General features: G+C 38.0%; 2 protein-coding genes across 3 annotated transcripts in view; both read left to right on the forward strand.

The window, feature by feature from the left end:
• The first annotated feature begins 5,786 nt into the window (after positions 1–5,786).
• miip (migration and invasion inhibitory protein) lies at positions 5,787–10,078 on the forward strand. Of its 2 annotated transcripts, none has more exons than XM_026305881.2 (9): positions 5,787–6,119; positions 6,894–7,078; positions 7,391–7,496; positions 7,595–7,706; positions 7,813–7,892; positions 7,992–8,118; positions 8,463–8,559; positions 8,730–8,849; positions 8,974–10,078. In XM_026305881.2, the coding sequence occupies exons 1-9, from the start codon at positions 5,864–5,866 to the stop codon at positions 9,106–9,108; spliced, it is 1,218 nt and encodes a 405-aa protein (XP_026161666.1). In that variant the 5' UTR covers positions 5,787–5,863; the 3' UTR covers positions 9,109–10,078. The 2 variants fall into 2 exon arrangements, with proteins under 2 accessions (XP_026161666.1, XP_026161667.1); XM_026305882.2 differs by having other exon boundaries at positions 7,394–7,496.
• A 2,313-nt stretch (positions 10,079–12,391) lies between these two features.
• tnfrsf1b (tumor necrosis factor receptor superfamily, member 1B) overlaps positions 12,392–16,659 on the forward strand; it is a 7,806-nt gene continuing 3,538 nt past the window's right edge. Inside the window, exons 1-2 of the mRNA XM_026306951.1 lie at positions 12,392–12,565; positions 13,856–13,958. Coding sequence (XP_026162736.1) covers positions 12,515–12,565; positions 13,856–13,958 — 154 coding nt within the window. The 5' untranslated portion in view covers positions 12,392–12,514. The remainder of the gene's footprint in view (positions 12,566–13,855; positions 13,959–16,659) is intronic.

The following is a 16,659-nucleotide window of genomic DNA, read 5'->3' on the forward strand; positions in this document are numbered from 1 at the left end:
GTAATCAAGCATGAAAGTGTTAGGTCATTTTTCTGTCAGTCTGAACTATGAAGTCATCCCACAAGCATGGTGGCAGGTAAACTGCAGACAGAGGACTCACACATCTGCTGATAAGACAGCTGCAAAGAGCCGTGAAATAAAAGGACAACCTATGCTGCTAAATATCCTAAAAGAAAGCTGTTTTGTCTTGTCTCTACATGCAAAGGAGCATTCATCCTGGTTTATTCACTTTTACTGATTTGAGCTATCATTCAAAGTAGATGAGCATCAGTGCTCTTTCTCACATTTCCAGAAGTGTCTGTGCTCTGTCCTGTAGCATTGTCAGCTAATATGTTGCTTGTTCCTTTTTGCCATGACCATTACCTAACTTAAAGCTGACGTTTGGCAACATCATATCTTTACTTTTCTGCTCATTTACAATCTGGACCTTACATGTTATATGCTTGAGCTGAGAGCAGACTATATCCCTGGCTTTGCAAAAGTGAGTCTAATTATATTTAAGAAGGGAACCTCAAATTCGAGTATTAGAGACATATTTACTGTAAGGCATTGTAGGTTTGTTCTCACACAGGCCATAAACAAATACTGGACCATCTCAGTGATTAGTGGATCTGAAGAACAAGCTTGAAAGCTTTTTAATTAGGCTATTGCTGATGAATGCTACTGTATGTATTTGATGGAGAAGGCTGCTCAGCTTTGCTAAAAGCCTGTGGCATAAACTGTAATGTGTACTTGGAAACTCTCAGGGTAAAAAGAGGTTGTTGTTGTTGGAGGATTTGATAAAAATGGTCTCATATCTAAAAATGATATTAAATTACTGGTTGTGCAATGTGTAACAAATGGTAATGTTCTTTTCTCGGGTTATAACAGGCAACCTAGATAAGAAAACAGCATGTTCTGTATAATAGTAGTAATCACACAGTTCTCCTCTGCCTGTTAATTATGTCCCATGTTAAATATTGTTGGATTAGACCAGCAGTCAGGATGAGCTTAACCAGCCCAGAATATCTCAGTTTAATTGCAGTGCTTGAAACCATGCTGTTTGTTTGGAGCAAGCTTATTCATTGTGATTGTATGATGATGTGATACCATCGTATGCTTGTCCCTGTTTACAATTACTAACAATCTTTTAGTTCTGGTTATATAAGGATGGTATGCTGACTGCGGTAGATGCTGGATGAAATAGTGGCATCGATTCTTGTTAGACACAGGTGACTGCTGAGGCAGTGCATCTGCCTGGCATGATGGTATTAGTTCTTATCCATACTCTGTCAGCCTGGTGGTGTTCAGTTAGATTCATTGTCTGCCCTCAGCCAGAAACAAAGGCTGTGATTAACCGATATGTTCCTCCTCTGTTGATTTGCTGCATGTGTTTAATAGGCCTCAGAGAAGCTACATCGGCCATTAAGCACAGTGTGACATAAATGGCTCAAAATGAGGTCCCGCTGCTGACTAACTCCAACGAACCAAACCTGATGCAAACCTCGTGGTTGTTGTCCCTGTTTAATAAATCAGTGTCCGTTGGATCACAGTTTTCAGGAGCAATATTTTGAAATGTGGTTGACCAGAGCATAACTGGCAACATCACTGTGGACATTTTTACTGACGTCTTCACTTCTCACTCTTACATAGGCATAACCCAAGTTTGGCATAAGGTAATTGTTTTGGGGGAAAAGAAATCAGAACAGGCCTTTAAAAAAATGTGCAATCTACTTGTACAGGGTCTGCTACCAATGTCCCTTCCCTCCCTCTTTTCATACACGTTTATTATGTCCATGTGTGTCCTGTCCAACTCTACCATGGTGTTGCTGACACAATATAAAAAGGACACTATAGATGGAACATCCATCCATCCATCCATTTTCCGTACCCGCTTTTTCCTGAACCAGGGTCACGGGGATCTGCTAGAGCCTATCATAGCTCTCTTTCGGGCAGAAGGCAGAGGTACACCCTGGACAGGTCACCAGTCCATCACAGGGCCACATAGAGATACACAAAGACAGACAACCTCACACACTCACACTCACTCCTACAGGCAATTTAGATTCACCAATCAACCTAACATGCATGTTTTTGGACTAACCTGAGTTAGATAGAACATGGAACATTTAAAAAAAAAAATCTTCTACTCTGACCTCCATTTATGAATATGATAGGTACAGAAACACTGAGACACTAACAAGAGCACATAGTTTTATCCCGAAATAATTGTTGTTCTGATTTAGAACAAATAGAGAGAAATATTATATAAAACATGAAATGAAAATCAGGCAAATAGTGCACTAACACACAATATCAGTCTCACTCTCCATTAAGGCATAGTTAGAAATATAAATATACTAAATCAATTTTAGGTGCTTTTACATTACATTTCATAGTACGTTTTGCACAATAATGTACTTCTTACTTTTCTACATTTATCATAACAGCTACCATAATAATTTACTTTACAAATTAAAATGTTTTACTAAAATATATGTGTGTAATGAGCTCATAAAATGTAATGAATAACTACCCAAACGTCTATACGGCAATTAAAATTAGTGCCACTTAACCAGCTACTAAAGTGCTGCTTATACATTAATGCATTAGTACTCATAATCAAATGCTATATAATAAAATGAAATGGGGTCTTTTTTCCAACATTCAGTAATTTGACTTTAGACACTTACTTCAGCAAAGACTTGAATACAGAAATTTCACTTGTAATGTAATGTAATGTGATGCAGTGTTTTGAATGTGTTTCAAGCTTGAGCTAAAATGGCTTGCAGGTACAAACCCTGTTCAGATTGCTCCTAATCTTAACGAGATCTTATTAAATCATCGGTTTGACATGACTGAAACACTTTCTTTAGCCAGTGAAAGTTGAAGTGACACCAAACTCTCCAGGGTCAGGTCTTTTGCTCTCTATCTGTCCATCAGGTTGTAGCAGCTAGGACAGCACTGTGGCAGGTCTAATCCTCCTTATCTTAATGGTATCTACCACTATCACAGCATTGGCATGGACAATCGACCCTTTCCCCTTCTTTATCAGCAAAAAACACTTCTCTCACCAATACTGCTGGTCTCCTCCTTCTGTCAGCCCCATCCCCATCTCCGTGCATCAGTCACCTCTCTGATATTACCTCATCTGGTTGTGCTTTTTCACAATCTCACCTAAACAGTATTTATTTGGAGATGCCTGTTTCCAGGAAAATATGAAAAGCCTGTTGGAAGAAATCGCTGCTGCTGAAAAAGACAAGTGGCACATGTTTTTAGAGACCAACACGATCACGTACTCCACACAAAGAGCTCAGAGGGTGGATGTGTACCTTGGCTCTGGGTTATTTTCTTTTGCCTTCTTATATTCCCACTGTGAAGGCAATAGGGGAGTCAAGAGAGACTTTTCAGATCAGATAAAAAGCAGAGATAGCTGCAAGCGGTGGCCCATGTGGTAATACCAAGATTTCTTTTCAAAGCACTCTCAGAGTGTGGTTTGTATAATCACAAACTCAAGCTTCCCTGAATTCTTCCTAAACTGAAGATAAGTGTCTGGATTATATTTTACCAGGCACACTTTTCAAAGTCATGTCAAACTTTTTTATTTTTTTATACAAGATGAGAAGTACATGGAAACACAGTGCATTTAACTTTGCAACAATATTTACTCAAGGGTGCTGGCTGAGCTTGATGTGCATCACTTTCATTGCCAAATAGAAAAACAGAAACTCTGTCCCATGGCAGATAATATCTCTCAGACATTTAGATGTGAATGGGCAGACCCCACAATTGTGATGACTACAAACAGCAGTTGGATCATTTTCCGTCCATTTCTGTGCAGTGTTTTGCACTTTATAATTTTTGTAAAAACTATCTGAACATCTTTTTGGCTTTTAGAGCAAACCTTTTCCACCTGTTGACAGGGATATACCCAATAGCTCAATCAGCTAAAATAGTCACAAGACCATGAAGGAAACCTGCAGTAGATTTGTGTCTTTTACTTTAAGGCCCATTTAACTACAGATACTATATTATTTATAGTAAATATTTTTATGTGTCTCAAAATATTTTACCGACTGTCAACCCATTATGGAGTTTGATTTCATGTCATTTTAAATAATTTGCAATAGGATGTTACTGAGTCAGACTTTTGGGTTGTTTCTGTGTTTGCAGAATACTTGTTTCTCAAGTGAGGATAAATTAAGCCAAATAAATGTACAACATAAGACCTTTATTACACATAACAAGACTGTGAATTACACTTAACACGAAGCAGGGTAGAATACAAAGACAGATGGTACATCCCTTCCCAGCTCCTCAGTTCACATGAAAATACATCCATTAATAACTATTTTTCTTATATTATGTTTTTGTTGTTTAACAGAAATGTGAATAATTTCGCTTTTCCTACTGTTTTTGTTGTTGATGTGTGTTATCTGTGCCTAATGAACAATGAAGCGTTCTGGCGGCAGGCAGTAATTGCTTGGAACCCAGCAGTGGGGGTGTAATTAGAGAGACAGGGAGGAGTATATGACTTCATGACTGGCACCGTTTAATGATAATGGGACGCAACTCCACACTACTGTGGTCAACTAATCACACTGGACTGGACTGGACAGCTCTCAATGCAAACGAACCGTGACTGGAATACTGAACAGCAGCCCGCCCACACAGTTCGACACCATTCGCTACACGGGGGATCAGGCATATGATTATGGCTGTGACCCTACACCACCTTGCAACACTGTCATTACTGCTACCATAGATGGACAGGTTAAATGTAAATAAACGTCCAGCCACCCATCATAGGATGAATACCTACTACTGTCACCGCTTTTACAGAACAGACTGTCCTTTAAGAGCAATACAGTGACAAGTCTCTGGAGATTCTCAGTTGTCCAGATGAAGTTATCAGCATCTAGACAATACAGTGACAAGAAAATCAACATGCTGGCCCATTAGTCAACATAGATTTAATAAAGGAAATCTACAAGAAATGTCCCTTACTGCTACATTTACACATCTGATAGAAACAAAATATATATCATATAAATGATGTGGGAAAATGCCTTAAAAAGAACTCCATCTTGTCAAGTTCAGGTGGCGATTTCAAATACACTATACACACTATAGTTAATAAGGAAAAAAGAGTCATATCCATCCATCCATCTTCTATACCCGCTTTTTCCTGAAAGCCAGGGTCACGGGGATCTGCTGGAGCCTATCCCAGCTCTCTCTCGGGTGGAAGGCAGGGGTACACCCTGGACAGGGAAGAGTCATATCATATGTACATATTTTAAAAAAATATTGAAATATATACAGTTTAGAAATGGTTCAAGTAATTTCTGCACAGATTGCTCCAGATTTTAAAATGCTACATCCTGTACGAGATAAGCGTATGGGTTTGTGCAATTTTTTTTTTCCACTGTACATGTTTCGCTGCCACTTTACCAACTTTATGCTCAACATAGTGGCACAAATAAGAGCCAGATATTTCCCTCAAGTGTCAATAAAAGCCAAAACAATGCTGAAAGATGAGTGAACTGGATTTATGAGGTGTCCTGAACTATGACTCTAAATGAATGAATCTTATTAAACATCTTATTAACAGGACTGCATTAGGTTTATCTGTACTGACCATCAAGTCTGTTAGGTAAATAGCGCCCTCTGTTGTTCAGAAACATGTCCTGTAGCTGGAATCAAATGTGTGTTGTGACTTTAAGAAAAATCTCGTACGGTTGCCAGGCATGATGGGTAAGAATGTTCGCAGCCAATCAGATCATTGTTGTCAACGCGTTGTTATGGAGCTGGCGGGTCTGGTTTAAATCACAAAAGACTCGGAAGCGTGCTTTTGTTTCACCTCTAGTCAGATAAACTTGGTTTTATGGTGGTACAGGTTTTAATAATGTCCACCGCAGACCGACTGGATGCTTTACGAGAGCGTAACAAAGATTTACTGAACCTGTTGAGGAAGCAGAGAGAAAAACTGGAACGTGTAAGCGGCTGCAGCCAGAGCCGCAAGAGGGAGAGAGAGGCCGAGGCAGAGGAGAGGGCACGGCCTGCAGAGATGGTCACCGTGACCGGAGGAGACCGCGGTCCTGCAAGGGCCGCCCTCGCCAGGCCTACCGTCAGATTTGCGGGTAAATTAATAAACTGTTCACATCGTGGCTAAAGAGAAGTTTGCTGGCTACCAGATAAGACTTTTGTTTTCGTCCAAGATGTCCTTATTAACATTATTTTTTTAGCTAGCTAACTTTCAAACTCAAATCTTCAAACTCAGCAGGTAGAAAACAATTATAGCTAAGTCATGTTTGACACTAACGTACTTTTCACTTGTGTATTTCCCTTTTATCCTACTTTGTACTTCTAACTTACCAACTGTATATCAAGAGTAGTGTATTGGAAATACTGTACTCTTTATTCCACTTTAGCTGACAGTTAGAATTAATAGTTTACAAATGAAAGATTTTTGCACACAAAACATATTAGGACCTTATAAAATATGATCATCATTAGTCAATTACTTCATTAATTCTGACCTTAACCACAATGAAGTGCATGAAAATTACAAGGCAAATATATTGCTGATAACTTGGGGTAAATGAAGGTAGGCATAATTAAAAGTAAAAGCAGAAGTAAGGCAGTCACCTAGTTAAGGTCCACTTGCAGTCCTCATTTACTCAGTGGATGCTTTTCACTTAGTGTTGTATCTACGTTATTTGTGTTTTTTCTGTTCATATGTGGATATTTTTTTTAACTCAATGCTATATATCTGTTTTGACTTTTTACAATCTCTCCATGTTGCACAGCTTTGCAGTAAGTTACATTTTCACATCTACATTCTGTGGTGTGCCAAAGGTGCATAAGTTCTTAAAGCAGTAAGGGAGAAATGTGTTCATCTGTGTCTCTATCAGATGCATGCGAGAGACAAATGGGTATTTTGCAGACCATTTCCATGCCATCTTTGACCATCAAATACAATGGAGAAAATGCTCAATATACGGACGGTTCAGATAGATGTCCTCGAGTTCAGGACAGGTTACAGGACACGCGGGAACCCAGTACCAAGTCCTGTCTGGTAAATTACAGCAAAAAACAGGTAAGCAAGAGAAACACATGTACTGAAGTTCGCCTTTGTTTTTTATTTAATTAAAATGTCTGCTATGTCAAGTAAGCAGTATTTTTTCCAGATGGTTGTCCTTAAATATTAATAACTCATCCCAGCCTGGCATTTGTCTCCATAGTTTATCTATCTCAGTGATTTTTATACACCATTAAAAAAAGAATAAAATGTTCATCAGTTGTCTTAGTTAAACCTAATTATATTTTTGGTGCCAGCCAATTACAGTAGGTGCCAGATGCCCTATGTATAAAGTTATCTCCTCGAATCACCATTTGTTTGATTTTGTAGCAGGATGTGCATAGTCGAGTCACATTTCAGTCTGATGAATCTGAACAGACACCTGCATCAGACAGGCATCATTTGCAGCCCTTACTTGGATATGACTGGATAGCAGGTGCATTTTATTGGTTTCTCTGTTTGTCTTTTAGTTCTTATGCAAATAGCCATTGTAATAGTGCACTAACAGGAGATATCTGTGTTTTTGCCTCGAAGGAGTTCTAGATGCTGAGGACTCTTTGATAGAGCGCTCTGATGAGTTTTTCAATGACCTGCGCATGTTTCGGTCACTCAATAAAGACGAGTGTGTCCATAGCCCACAAGCAGAGTGAGTGCTTCTCACTTGATTTCACCTGTGACTGATTATGTTAGTGGAGTTTACGTGTGATTTATGCTGGTTTCAGTTAATTACTATTAATTGTCCCTCTTTGTAGATTTTCTGAAGAGAACCATTCAGGGCTTGAGCTCCCGACAGACAAGAATGATCCAGAGACTAACACAGACACTCATCAGTGTAAGAGGGGTTATTTATTCAAATACAACTGCTCTTATTGCTCTCGTTTTTCTTTTCTTTATAGCTGAAGTAACTCTTGTCTCTGCTCACCTTGTCTAGGTACATTCTCTTACAGGATTAATAGCAGACTGTTCCCAGTGCCGCTTCACTCTCAGGAGTGCTGTCCTGTGTGCAATAAGCACAAGTCCTCCCACCCCCATACTGCTGCTGAACCAGCTCTTATCAGGTAATGACGATGTGCATATTAGTTGCATTTCTAGCCACTTATTAACAATAAACTGTACTTATAAGTTTTGGCTCCAGCTAAAAGGCAGACTTGTTTAATTTGACATTACTGCTGGGTGCAACTAAAACCTTGACACTGTGTTGTTACTCCTAGCTCTTTACAGTTTGAAATATATCCTATTACTGAGTTTACTTGCCAACTACAGTAATACTGTGCCATCTTTAAAACATATCAGCAGAATAGAAGAGCTATATACTGAGGCAGTGGATTCAGTTAACCTACTACAACAACAGTTTTGTAAAATTTTATATATAATTTCTCTTTTTCTCACTTTCATTTGCAAGGGTCAGCATCCCTCGCTCCACACTCCTACCACCTTACAAGCACAAAGCTCATCGACGATGCAGCTTTGACCCTTCTGATAGTTTGGGCTTACCATCAGTAAGTGAGCGTTCAACTAAGAAAGCCCACTGCATGATGATTTTGATGTCCAACTAATGAACCATCAATTTTCATTCTGTGATTGTTACGTATTAACATGTTAACATGTCTATATCTAAGCTGGTTTAATCAATGTATTTAACTTAATGAATACCTCTGCTCTTTTCCAGCACTGTCTGTCAGGCTGGATGAACACCGGTCAGAGCATCCTGAAACCACCCAGGGGCCTCGACCTACAAAGCAGTCTGAATATGAAGAGCTCCACAGAGTCACACAATAAGCAACTGGGGGTGAGACACTGCTGGCTCACTGCTGTATCTGAAACTAAAAATATTATTACAATCATAAAAAAAAAAATAATTCAGCATTATTATCATGTCACAGTTCTCAAATGGTGATTACATTATTTTTCAGGCTCTCTCTGTGCCCAGAGTATCCAGTAATCACTTCTCCAACCACATCTCAGGTGTTTCACGCTTAGCGCGTCACAACTTTCAACATTTCTCGCCCAAACGAAAAGTAGGAAGCACATGTTACCCTGTATGCTGACAAACCACCAAAGGCTACTTTAAGTGATTGTAGTTCCTGTGAGCCCTCCTGATGTGATCCCCATTTTTATGTTCATGTTTTAACTGTCTCTTTATGTAGATGTCCTATTTCACAAATTTTTGTTATATCTCTAGTATTCTTAAATTTAATCTTTCAACATGAAACAAAGTGGCCATTAAGACTTCATTAACAGTTGTAAGTGCCTGATCCTAAATCGATCTTAAATATGAGGTTGTTTTTAAGAATAAGCGTTCAATGAAATGCTACATTTGGTTGTTGCCTGTTTATTCTCTCATAATGTGAATAGTTTACTATAATGTGAATAATTTAAATGACGCATGAGCATAGTTAATGTTAGTAGTTTGCATTTTAGTTGGTTTTTTGTCTCTGAATTTAACTTGACCAGATTTAGATTGCACATGTGATTGTCAGCAGCCCTGTGGACATGAAGCAAGAGATCATATTGTTTTGCCAGAGTGAAAAGGGAAGACACTTAACATATATCGACTATTTTAGAATTACATAGCGAAGTTAATTCTGAAATTGCTTTGTGAATTTCTCAACATTAAGGAAGTAATTTTGACTCATCCCTGTTGCTCAGACAGCAGTTCTTATTTCCCTTTCCAGCTGTTTGCTTCAGCTCCCAGGTTCACGCGTACTTCTGTTTTTAACTTCCTTTGACACTTCTTACTGTGAACAGTTAGATGCAAAGGCAGAGGCTGATGTACTGTATGTAGATTGCAGTTCTCAGGAAACCACAACCTCCTATACTTAATGTCAGACACTAGCAATCCCACCTATGACACTATTTTTTCCATTGTCTTACACGCTAATATATTTGAAGAACTTACTGTACAAACGTGTTTAATGAAATCAACAGAAATGACTAGCACAATAAGTAAATCAAACCAACAAAATATATATTTTCTTTTAATTGTTTTGCCATGATTAAAGTTGAATATTTAATATTTAAGTATCCTATTGTGACGTTACACAAACAGTGTAGCAAAGCATCAGTCATGTAATTGTTTTCTACCACAGACTTTTGACAGCCAGATTAGTGCTGTGATACTACATTTCATTTTTCCTATTAACGCTTGTTATGGGCAATGATGCTCCTGAAACCAATTTCATATAGTCATATGAAATCTCATGTTGTACATATTTTTTCATGATCTGTTCATCTTCATTGGGGAGACATTATGATTCAGAGTTGCTGTGATGCACAATGGCTTCAAACTAAAAAAATCTACTGACGGTTCTGCATCAATAAACTGTAATCCAACACAGAATACTCAGCTGTGCTCAGGCGCTGGATTAGACTTAGGTAACCTTTTGACAAAACAATGATATTATTGTGAAAGATAGAAGCTGAATACAATTTGTATTTTCTACCTTCAGGCATCTTTTAGTTGCCATGGAAATAAACAGGATTTGAAATTCACTTCAGTGATGGGAGACCACTGTGAAGGGCATGGTATGATAAGCATAGACGCACAAAATGCCGTTACGGAATAACCGAACACCTAAAACTGAGAGAAATCAATAAGAATAACTAACTAAAAGTAAAACCAGACAGTATGTTCGTACCTGACTCAAACCATTTGCAAGACTGTCATGTGAAAATCCAACTACCGTGCTATACTTTTAGAAATTACTCAGCAGTAAAATGTAATACACAAGATCTGTACGCTAAAACATGAAAGTAGGCCAAAACATTAAAAAAAAAATCCTCAAAAACAACTTTCATTTCCTCAGGTCATGTTTTATACAACAGCAGTAACCACAGTGAACCACTGATGACATTTAAAATCACCTCAGAATTATATGATAAAAATGATTTAACAGACATACATACAGTGGACAGTGGGGTTGCTATTATGGTACTTGAGTACTGTAGAAGAAATTTTGAGGATGTGGGAGGGGAAACTTTATTGTGAAATGTCAATGTCTCAGAAAGGAACTAACAAAGCACAGGGACATTAAACTGGGCATATCATAAATACTGTGGCGCAATTATGAGAAGACATGTTTTGACCACTGTGTACTAAGGTAAAGTTAGCCCTTTTACCCATGTCTCCACAAGAAGTTTAAAGTGCAAAGCTGGAGATGTGCCTTAAGTGTTGCAATGGCAACAGTCTCAAAAAGTTTAACCTGGGTTTCTGCGTGAGAAGTTTCTGTTTTCACAAAGTTGAAACAAATAATCTTTATCTTTCTATCTATTTAACTATCACCTACTATATGCTTAACATGTTTCTTCTAAAAACAGTAAGGGAGGTTGGTATCTGGCTTGTTCAAACTCTGTGATACAGTAACTGAAAACCCACCTATTACAGTTAACACCAGCATTGTATCAGGACTCGTCACTGTATAAACAAGAAGAGAAAATGTGTCCACTTCCTGTTACTGGTGGTGAATTTATGTTTGTACCAAAAAGTCATTGCTGCACATATTAAAACATTTAATACTAATGCAATGAGGGTCACATGGGCAATTTCCTCATTTAACATTTATACAGTCTCAGTGCTATTTAGGGTCAATTGTAAATGATGTAATTGCAAATGTCTATCCCTATATGTCTTCCCTGTAATACCCTGCCTCTCGCCCAGTGTCAGCTGGGAATTCCTCATGTACGTTTTACATAGCAATATTGGCTTTGCATTAAAATGATTTTTTTTTTTTTTTTTTTTTTTGAATAGTTTTGAAATTATATTAACTCATCAAAGGGTGAACCTTCCAGATTGAAAACCCTTGAGGTTTAACTAGCATTAGCATTTAACTATTAGTCAATCTATTACCTGACTACTGCTTTTTTTCCCATTACAGACAAGTGAAAATGTCTGTGGAAAAGATCTATTGACTGCACCAGTGATGATTTATGTGTGCTATTAAAGGGAGTGAATACTTATGCTGTATGCACTATTTGTAATTTATTTAGAGCACTCTGGAGATATGTATTTTCACTCTGATATTAGTCTTGTCTGATGATCAGTGTCACATTATTCTACTTTGATTCAAAGTTGTAGAACCATTAAACAGGACTTCCAAGAAGATGAATATCTACAGTATAGTAGAGACTTTCTTTTCTTTAAGCCACGAGTCAAGCAAGGCTGAATTCATCTTATTTTTTTGTGCTCTACATATTCAATAAACATTATCTATCATGTGGACATATGAAATCGGTTATTAACCTAATTACAACACTATCTAACCCCCTCATTACCTTCCTTCAAATTAGTAAATGTGGTTTAGAGCCTGCCTGTTTCCTTCCTCCAAGCACGCGACACAGTTCAAGGAAACTGCTCCTGTTAGCACAGACTGCTGGTACGCCTTTCGAAAATGAGCAGTGCAGTGCACACACTGGTTGCTGTATTCTCTTCAGTCTTTAGTTAGCTTTAAAGAAGCAATGAAGGACGTACTTATACTTCTGGTTCTGCTGAATGGCCAAATTACAAAGGTAGGCTTTGTGTCTATATGTCTATCATGTATGTTTGCTGTGTTTGTCTGAGCAGGTTAGTTTAACTTTCACTTACTTGGATTTATTCCAGGAAATCTTAATCAGTTAAACAGGTTTTAAGGACTTTGAAAATAAAAATCAGTGTTTTAGAAACTGTTAAATTACATTTGTTACATAATTTTGAAATGCAGGTGAATATATCTTTTGAACATGTTTCTGTAAAGTCTAACTTCGCCACCTGTCCTGAAGCCGACTTTCTCATTTCTAATAAAACGTTTCTTATACTCCTTTTCTGAATCAATATTAGTTTTACTCTAAGTGTGACAATGTTGCATGACAGCAGTAGAAAAGGTAAAACATACTTGTGTGGTGAGCATGTATGAATATTTGGTTTCAGATGCTTGGCATCTGATTTAGTTTCAGACTGACTATGTTATTCATGTCATGAAATTATGGAGCAAGTCTTTCTACTGTCAGCTACTCTTTCAGTATCACTGCATTTCTGTTAAAAGAGAACGAGTGAGTTAAGGAATGCAGCCAGGACAAAAAGGAAAAAATAGAATCTCTTTGATAAATTATCAGTAATAATAACAGGACATGTTGTTTTTCAGCACACTCTGTGCTAACAATGGTCACACCGCAGAAAAGGTCTGTGCTTCAGAACCGAGGGCTTCCAGGTTGCCGCCTCTGTTTCCTGTAATGCGAGAAATACACTGCTACTGTCAGCATATTTTCACTGCTTGTCATTTGAGGGCACTGTGGTGAGACAGTTTCAGTTTTACGACAGGAAAGGTGTGTGACAAGGTACTGTGTCATGACATCTCAGCACTAATACTGTTTTGCACTATTTGTTATATTTTGGTATGCTTGGCAAAGAGCAGTTGTACCTGAGTTAAGCATAAATCCATGTGTGCAGCACCCAAAGCCACAGCATTATGGAGGGCCCCGCAGAGATACTGATACTGCAGAGGTGAAACTCACCTCCTACAAATTCAGAACTATGGTCGCCTTTTTAACTGTATCTGCAGCTCAGACCATGAACATTACCAAAAGGGAAACAGTGGGCGCAGGTGTGGCTTCACTTTAAACTTCTGTTGAACAATGGGGGGGTGGAGGGTGGGGGGACTGAAGCACGCATTGGTCAATTTCTCTTTTTTTCTCTGTTAATCAGCTTACTAAATTCTTAAATTTGAAATTACTTATCTTCACTGATTGGCTGACTAAGGTACATTAAAAAAAGACTTTTATCTTCATCATGACCAACAGAGGTATTGCTTCTCTTTCCCGTAGTTATCCCCCCAGCCCTATTCGGCAGACTCAGATGGAAACTGTAATAGCACAAGAGACTACCAGTCAGATGACCACAACCTGTGCTGCAAAAAGTGCCAACCTGGTAAGTGTTGTCCTGTACAGAAAGGACCACAATGTTCTTAATAAGAATATGCCTCATTAAATTACAAATACACACATTTTTTCCATCAACCTACACCATCAACCCACATTCAATAACCCATAATTAGAAAGTGAAAACCTCTTTTTAAAAATGATAAATTGTCTGTCAGGGACAGTAAGACTTGTGCTTAAACCACTCCATTGTCATTTTGACTATGTGCTTTGGGTTGTTTTGTTGTGCTTAAAGGTGAGCTGTTGCCACAGTCTCAGGTGTCATGTCCCCTGGAAGAGTTTTTTTTTTTAAAACTATCTATCTATAGTCATCCTTCTGTCAGTTCTGACCAGCCTCCAAGTCCTTGCTGTTGAGAAACATAAACACAGATGGCATTAGTCAGATGATGAGCAGTGCCTGGTGTTCACCACAAATAGCAATTAGAGATTCGCCAAGAGTTTCATTTTTTCCTGGTCAGACCACAGCAGATTTTTTTCTCAGTAGCCTAGTTCTTGGTCGCCTCCCTGACTGAGGCCTCCCTGGCCCACTTACTCAGTTTTGCCAAGTGGCTGATAGGAAAAGCCCTGGTGGTTCCAAACTTCTTCCATTTCACAATTATTGAGGTCACTGTGCTCCTGGGAGCAATCAAAGGTTTACAGATGGTTTTATAACCTAGCACTGTTCTACACCTCAACACAATTTTTTTCACAGAGACCTACAGAGAGTTCTTTAGGCTTCACTCTTTGGTTTTTGTACTGACATGCAGTGTCAGTTGTGAGCCCTTGAATACACAGGTGCATGCCTTTCTATCTCCAGTCAATTCAGTTTGGTGGTTAGGTGGACTCCAGTCCAGTTCTAGACACATCTCAATGATAATAGCACACTTTATACTTTGATAAATTTGCAAACATTTCTAAAAACGTGTTTTCACTTTGTCATGGTTTATGGAGTGTTGATGAATGGAGGAAATTATCCATTTAAATCTACAAAGAAATTTGTAAAAAATAAAGGGGGTCTGGAAAAGTTCTGAAGCCATCGAACTGTAGTGAAAGACAAAGCTGTGCGTGTGTGTAGTATTGTGGACAAGGCTCTTGACACTTGTCGGTAAAAGCTGGGGTGTGGAGGTGTGAAAGAAGGCAGATAGCACCTACTGTTGCTAACGATATTTGAATTGCCTGGCATTTTGTTATTTTAGGAACGAGTAGCAAATGTTATCAAAACATTCTATTCTATCTTATCAAATGTTCTTTACAATGATTCACCTACATAAAATTATTTGTTTAAATTAGTGCTTGACTTTTAAATCACCTGAGACAATATATCAGTTAATATTCACTTATTTCATGTGGAATTGTATTTGTACAGATCAGTAGTCAGAAATTACAGTAAAAAAAAATACCAAAACACATTTAAGATAGGTAGAAACAGTTCAGAAACACACCAAAGAACAAGACAAGTTTATATTTTAATATATCAGTATGTCATGTTACAATTGACTCTGTACTAACTAATTTTCCCCTCAGTGTTCTTAATAAGTTTTAAAACAAATTGAGCCTGGCATAGAGAAAAGCAGCTTGTAATTTAGATCCAGAATTTTTGATGTTCCCACTGGCTTGTTTTAAAATGAAAACTTCTTAGAAGGTCTTCTGTGCACATACGGGCTACATACTGATACTGAAAGAAAAGCTCAATGGCCCAGACAAAAAATCAACATCCTTACCAGTCGATGAACCATGTAAAAGACAAAATTGGTACTTTTACTTGTGAGACTTTTAAGTATGCTTTGCTCATAATATTTTATATATTTATTTATACTGTTTGTTCTGTCATCCATGTACACAAAAAATGAACTAGACCTTTTCAATGGCCACAAAAAGACATCTTTAGCCTTCTATTTCCAGTAATATTTTTGGATGTTAAAAAGAGGATTTAGTTCTAACTTATGTATTTGTCAAATGTAACACTGTCTTGGGTAATGTTGCTGTGGATTGTAAACTTCCCTAAATTCAGATATCCCAAATAGCTTCTGTGATCAGCTATTGTACCATGTGGAGGCATGTGTTACACAGCAGATATGCCAGTTGTGAATGCTGCTTTTTTTTTTGTTTTTAATTTAATGTAGTTAGTTAATGATGTGCTCCTTGGTCTCGGAAGTACTGTACTTACTATAAGGAAGCCAGTGAGCATGGTATGCTAATGACTATGGTTTAAGTTAGAAATACTACTGCATTACTCTCCATCTGTTAACATTTTCATGCTCCAACATGCCAGTCAGGGATTTCACAGCAATTTATTTTGGACTCATATAAGCAAAGAAGATGAAGATAGTTGCTTATATGGCACAACAAGTGTTTCAACCAGCAGTGCAACATGCCTGAAAGTCGCAGCTCATAAAAAGCAGGAATGAACAATTTCATATATTTGTCTGGACATGTTATCAGCATGATTGGGCTTTGTTCCCTTTTCATCAGAGCTGCTTTCCACACCCTTCTCCAAACATATTGTAAAAAACTTGGGCTATAAAAACTACTGATGTGCTCAAACAATAAATGATCTCATGTGTCTGCTAACCTCAACTCGCCCACTCAGTGTGGAGTTAGTTGTTTTACATCCTATTTCTCTGGAGTGAGGGAGAGAAGCAGCGGGTGTTTATGTGAAAGTGTTTCAGCTGTAAAATGTGTGTATTTAATTGCATAACCACACTCTTTTA

Source organism: Mastacembelus armatus, chromosome 5 (genome assembly GCF_900324485.2).
Source record: "Mastacembelus armatus chromosome 5, fMasArm1.2, whole genome shotgun sequence".
Taxonomy (NCBI): domain Eukaryota; kingdom Metazoa; phylum Chordata; class Actinopteri; order Synbranchiformes; family Mastacembelidae; genus Mastacembelus; species Mastacembelus armatus.

Excerpts from the sequence above, each read along its gene's own strand:
- miip (XM_026305881.2), top strand. The coding sequence starts at position 5,864 with ATGGTGGTACAGGTTTTAATAATGTCCACCGCAGACCGACTGGATGCT. Across the intron at positions 7,079-7,390 it reads TAAATTACAGCAAAAAACAG|CAGGATGTGCATAGTCGAGT; the intron begins GTAAGCAAGAGA and ends TTGATTTTGTAG. Across the intron at positions 8,850-8,973 it reads CACACAATAAGCAACTGGGG|GCTCTCTCTGTGCCCAGAGT; the intron begins GTGAGACACTGC and ends ATTATTTTTCAG.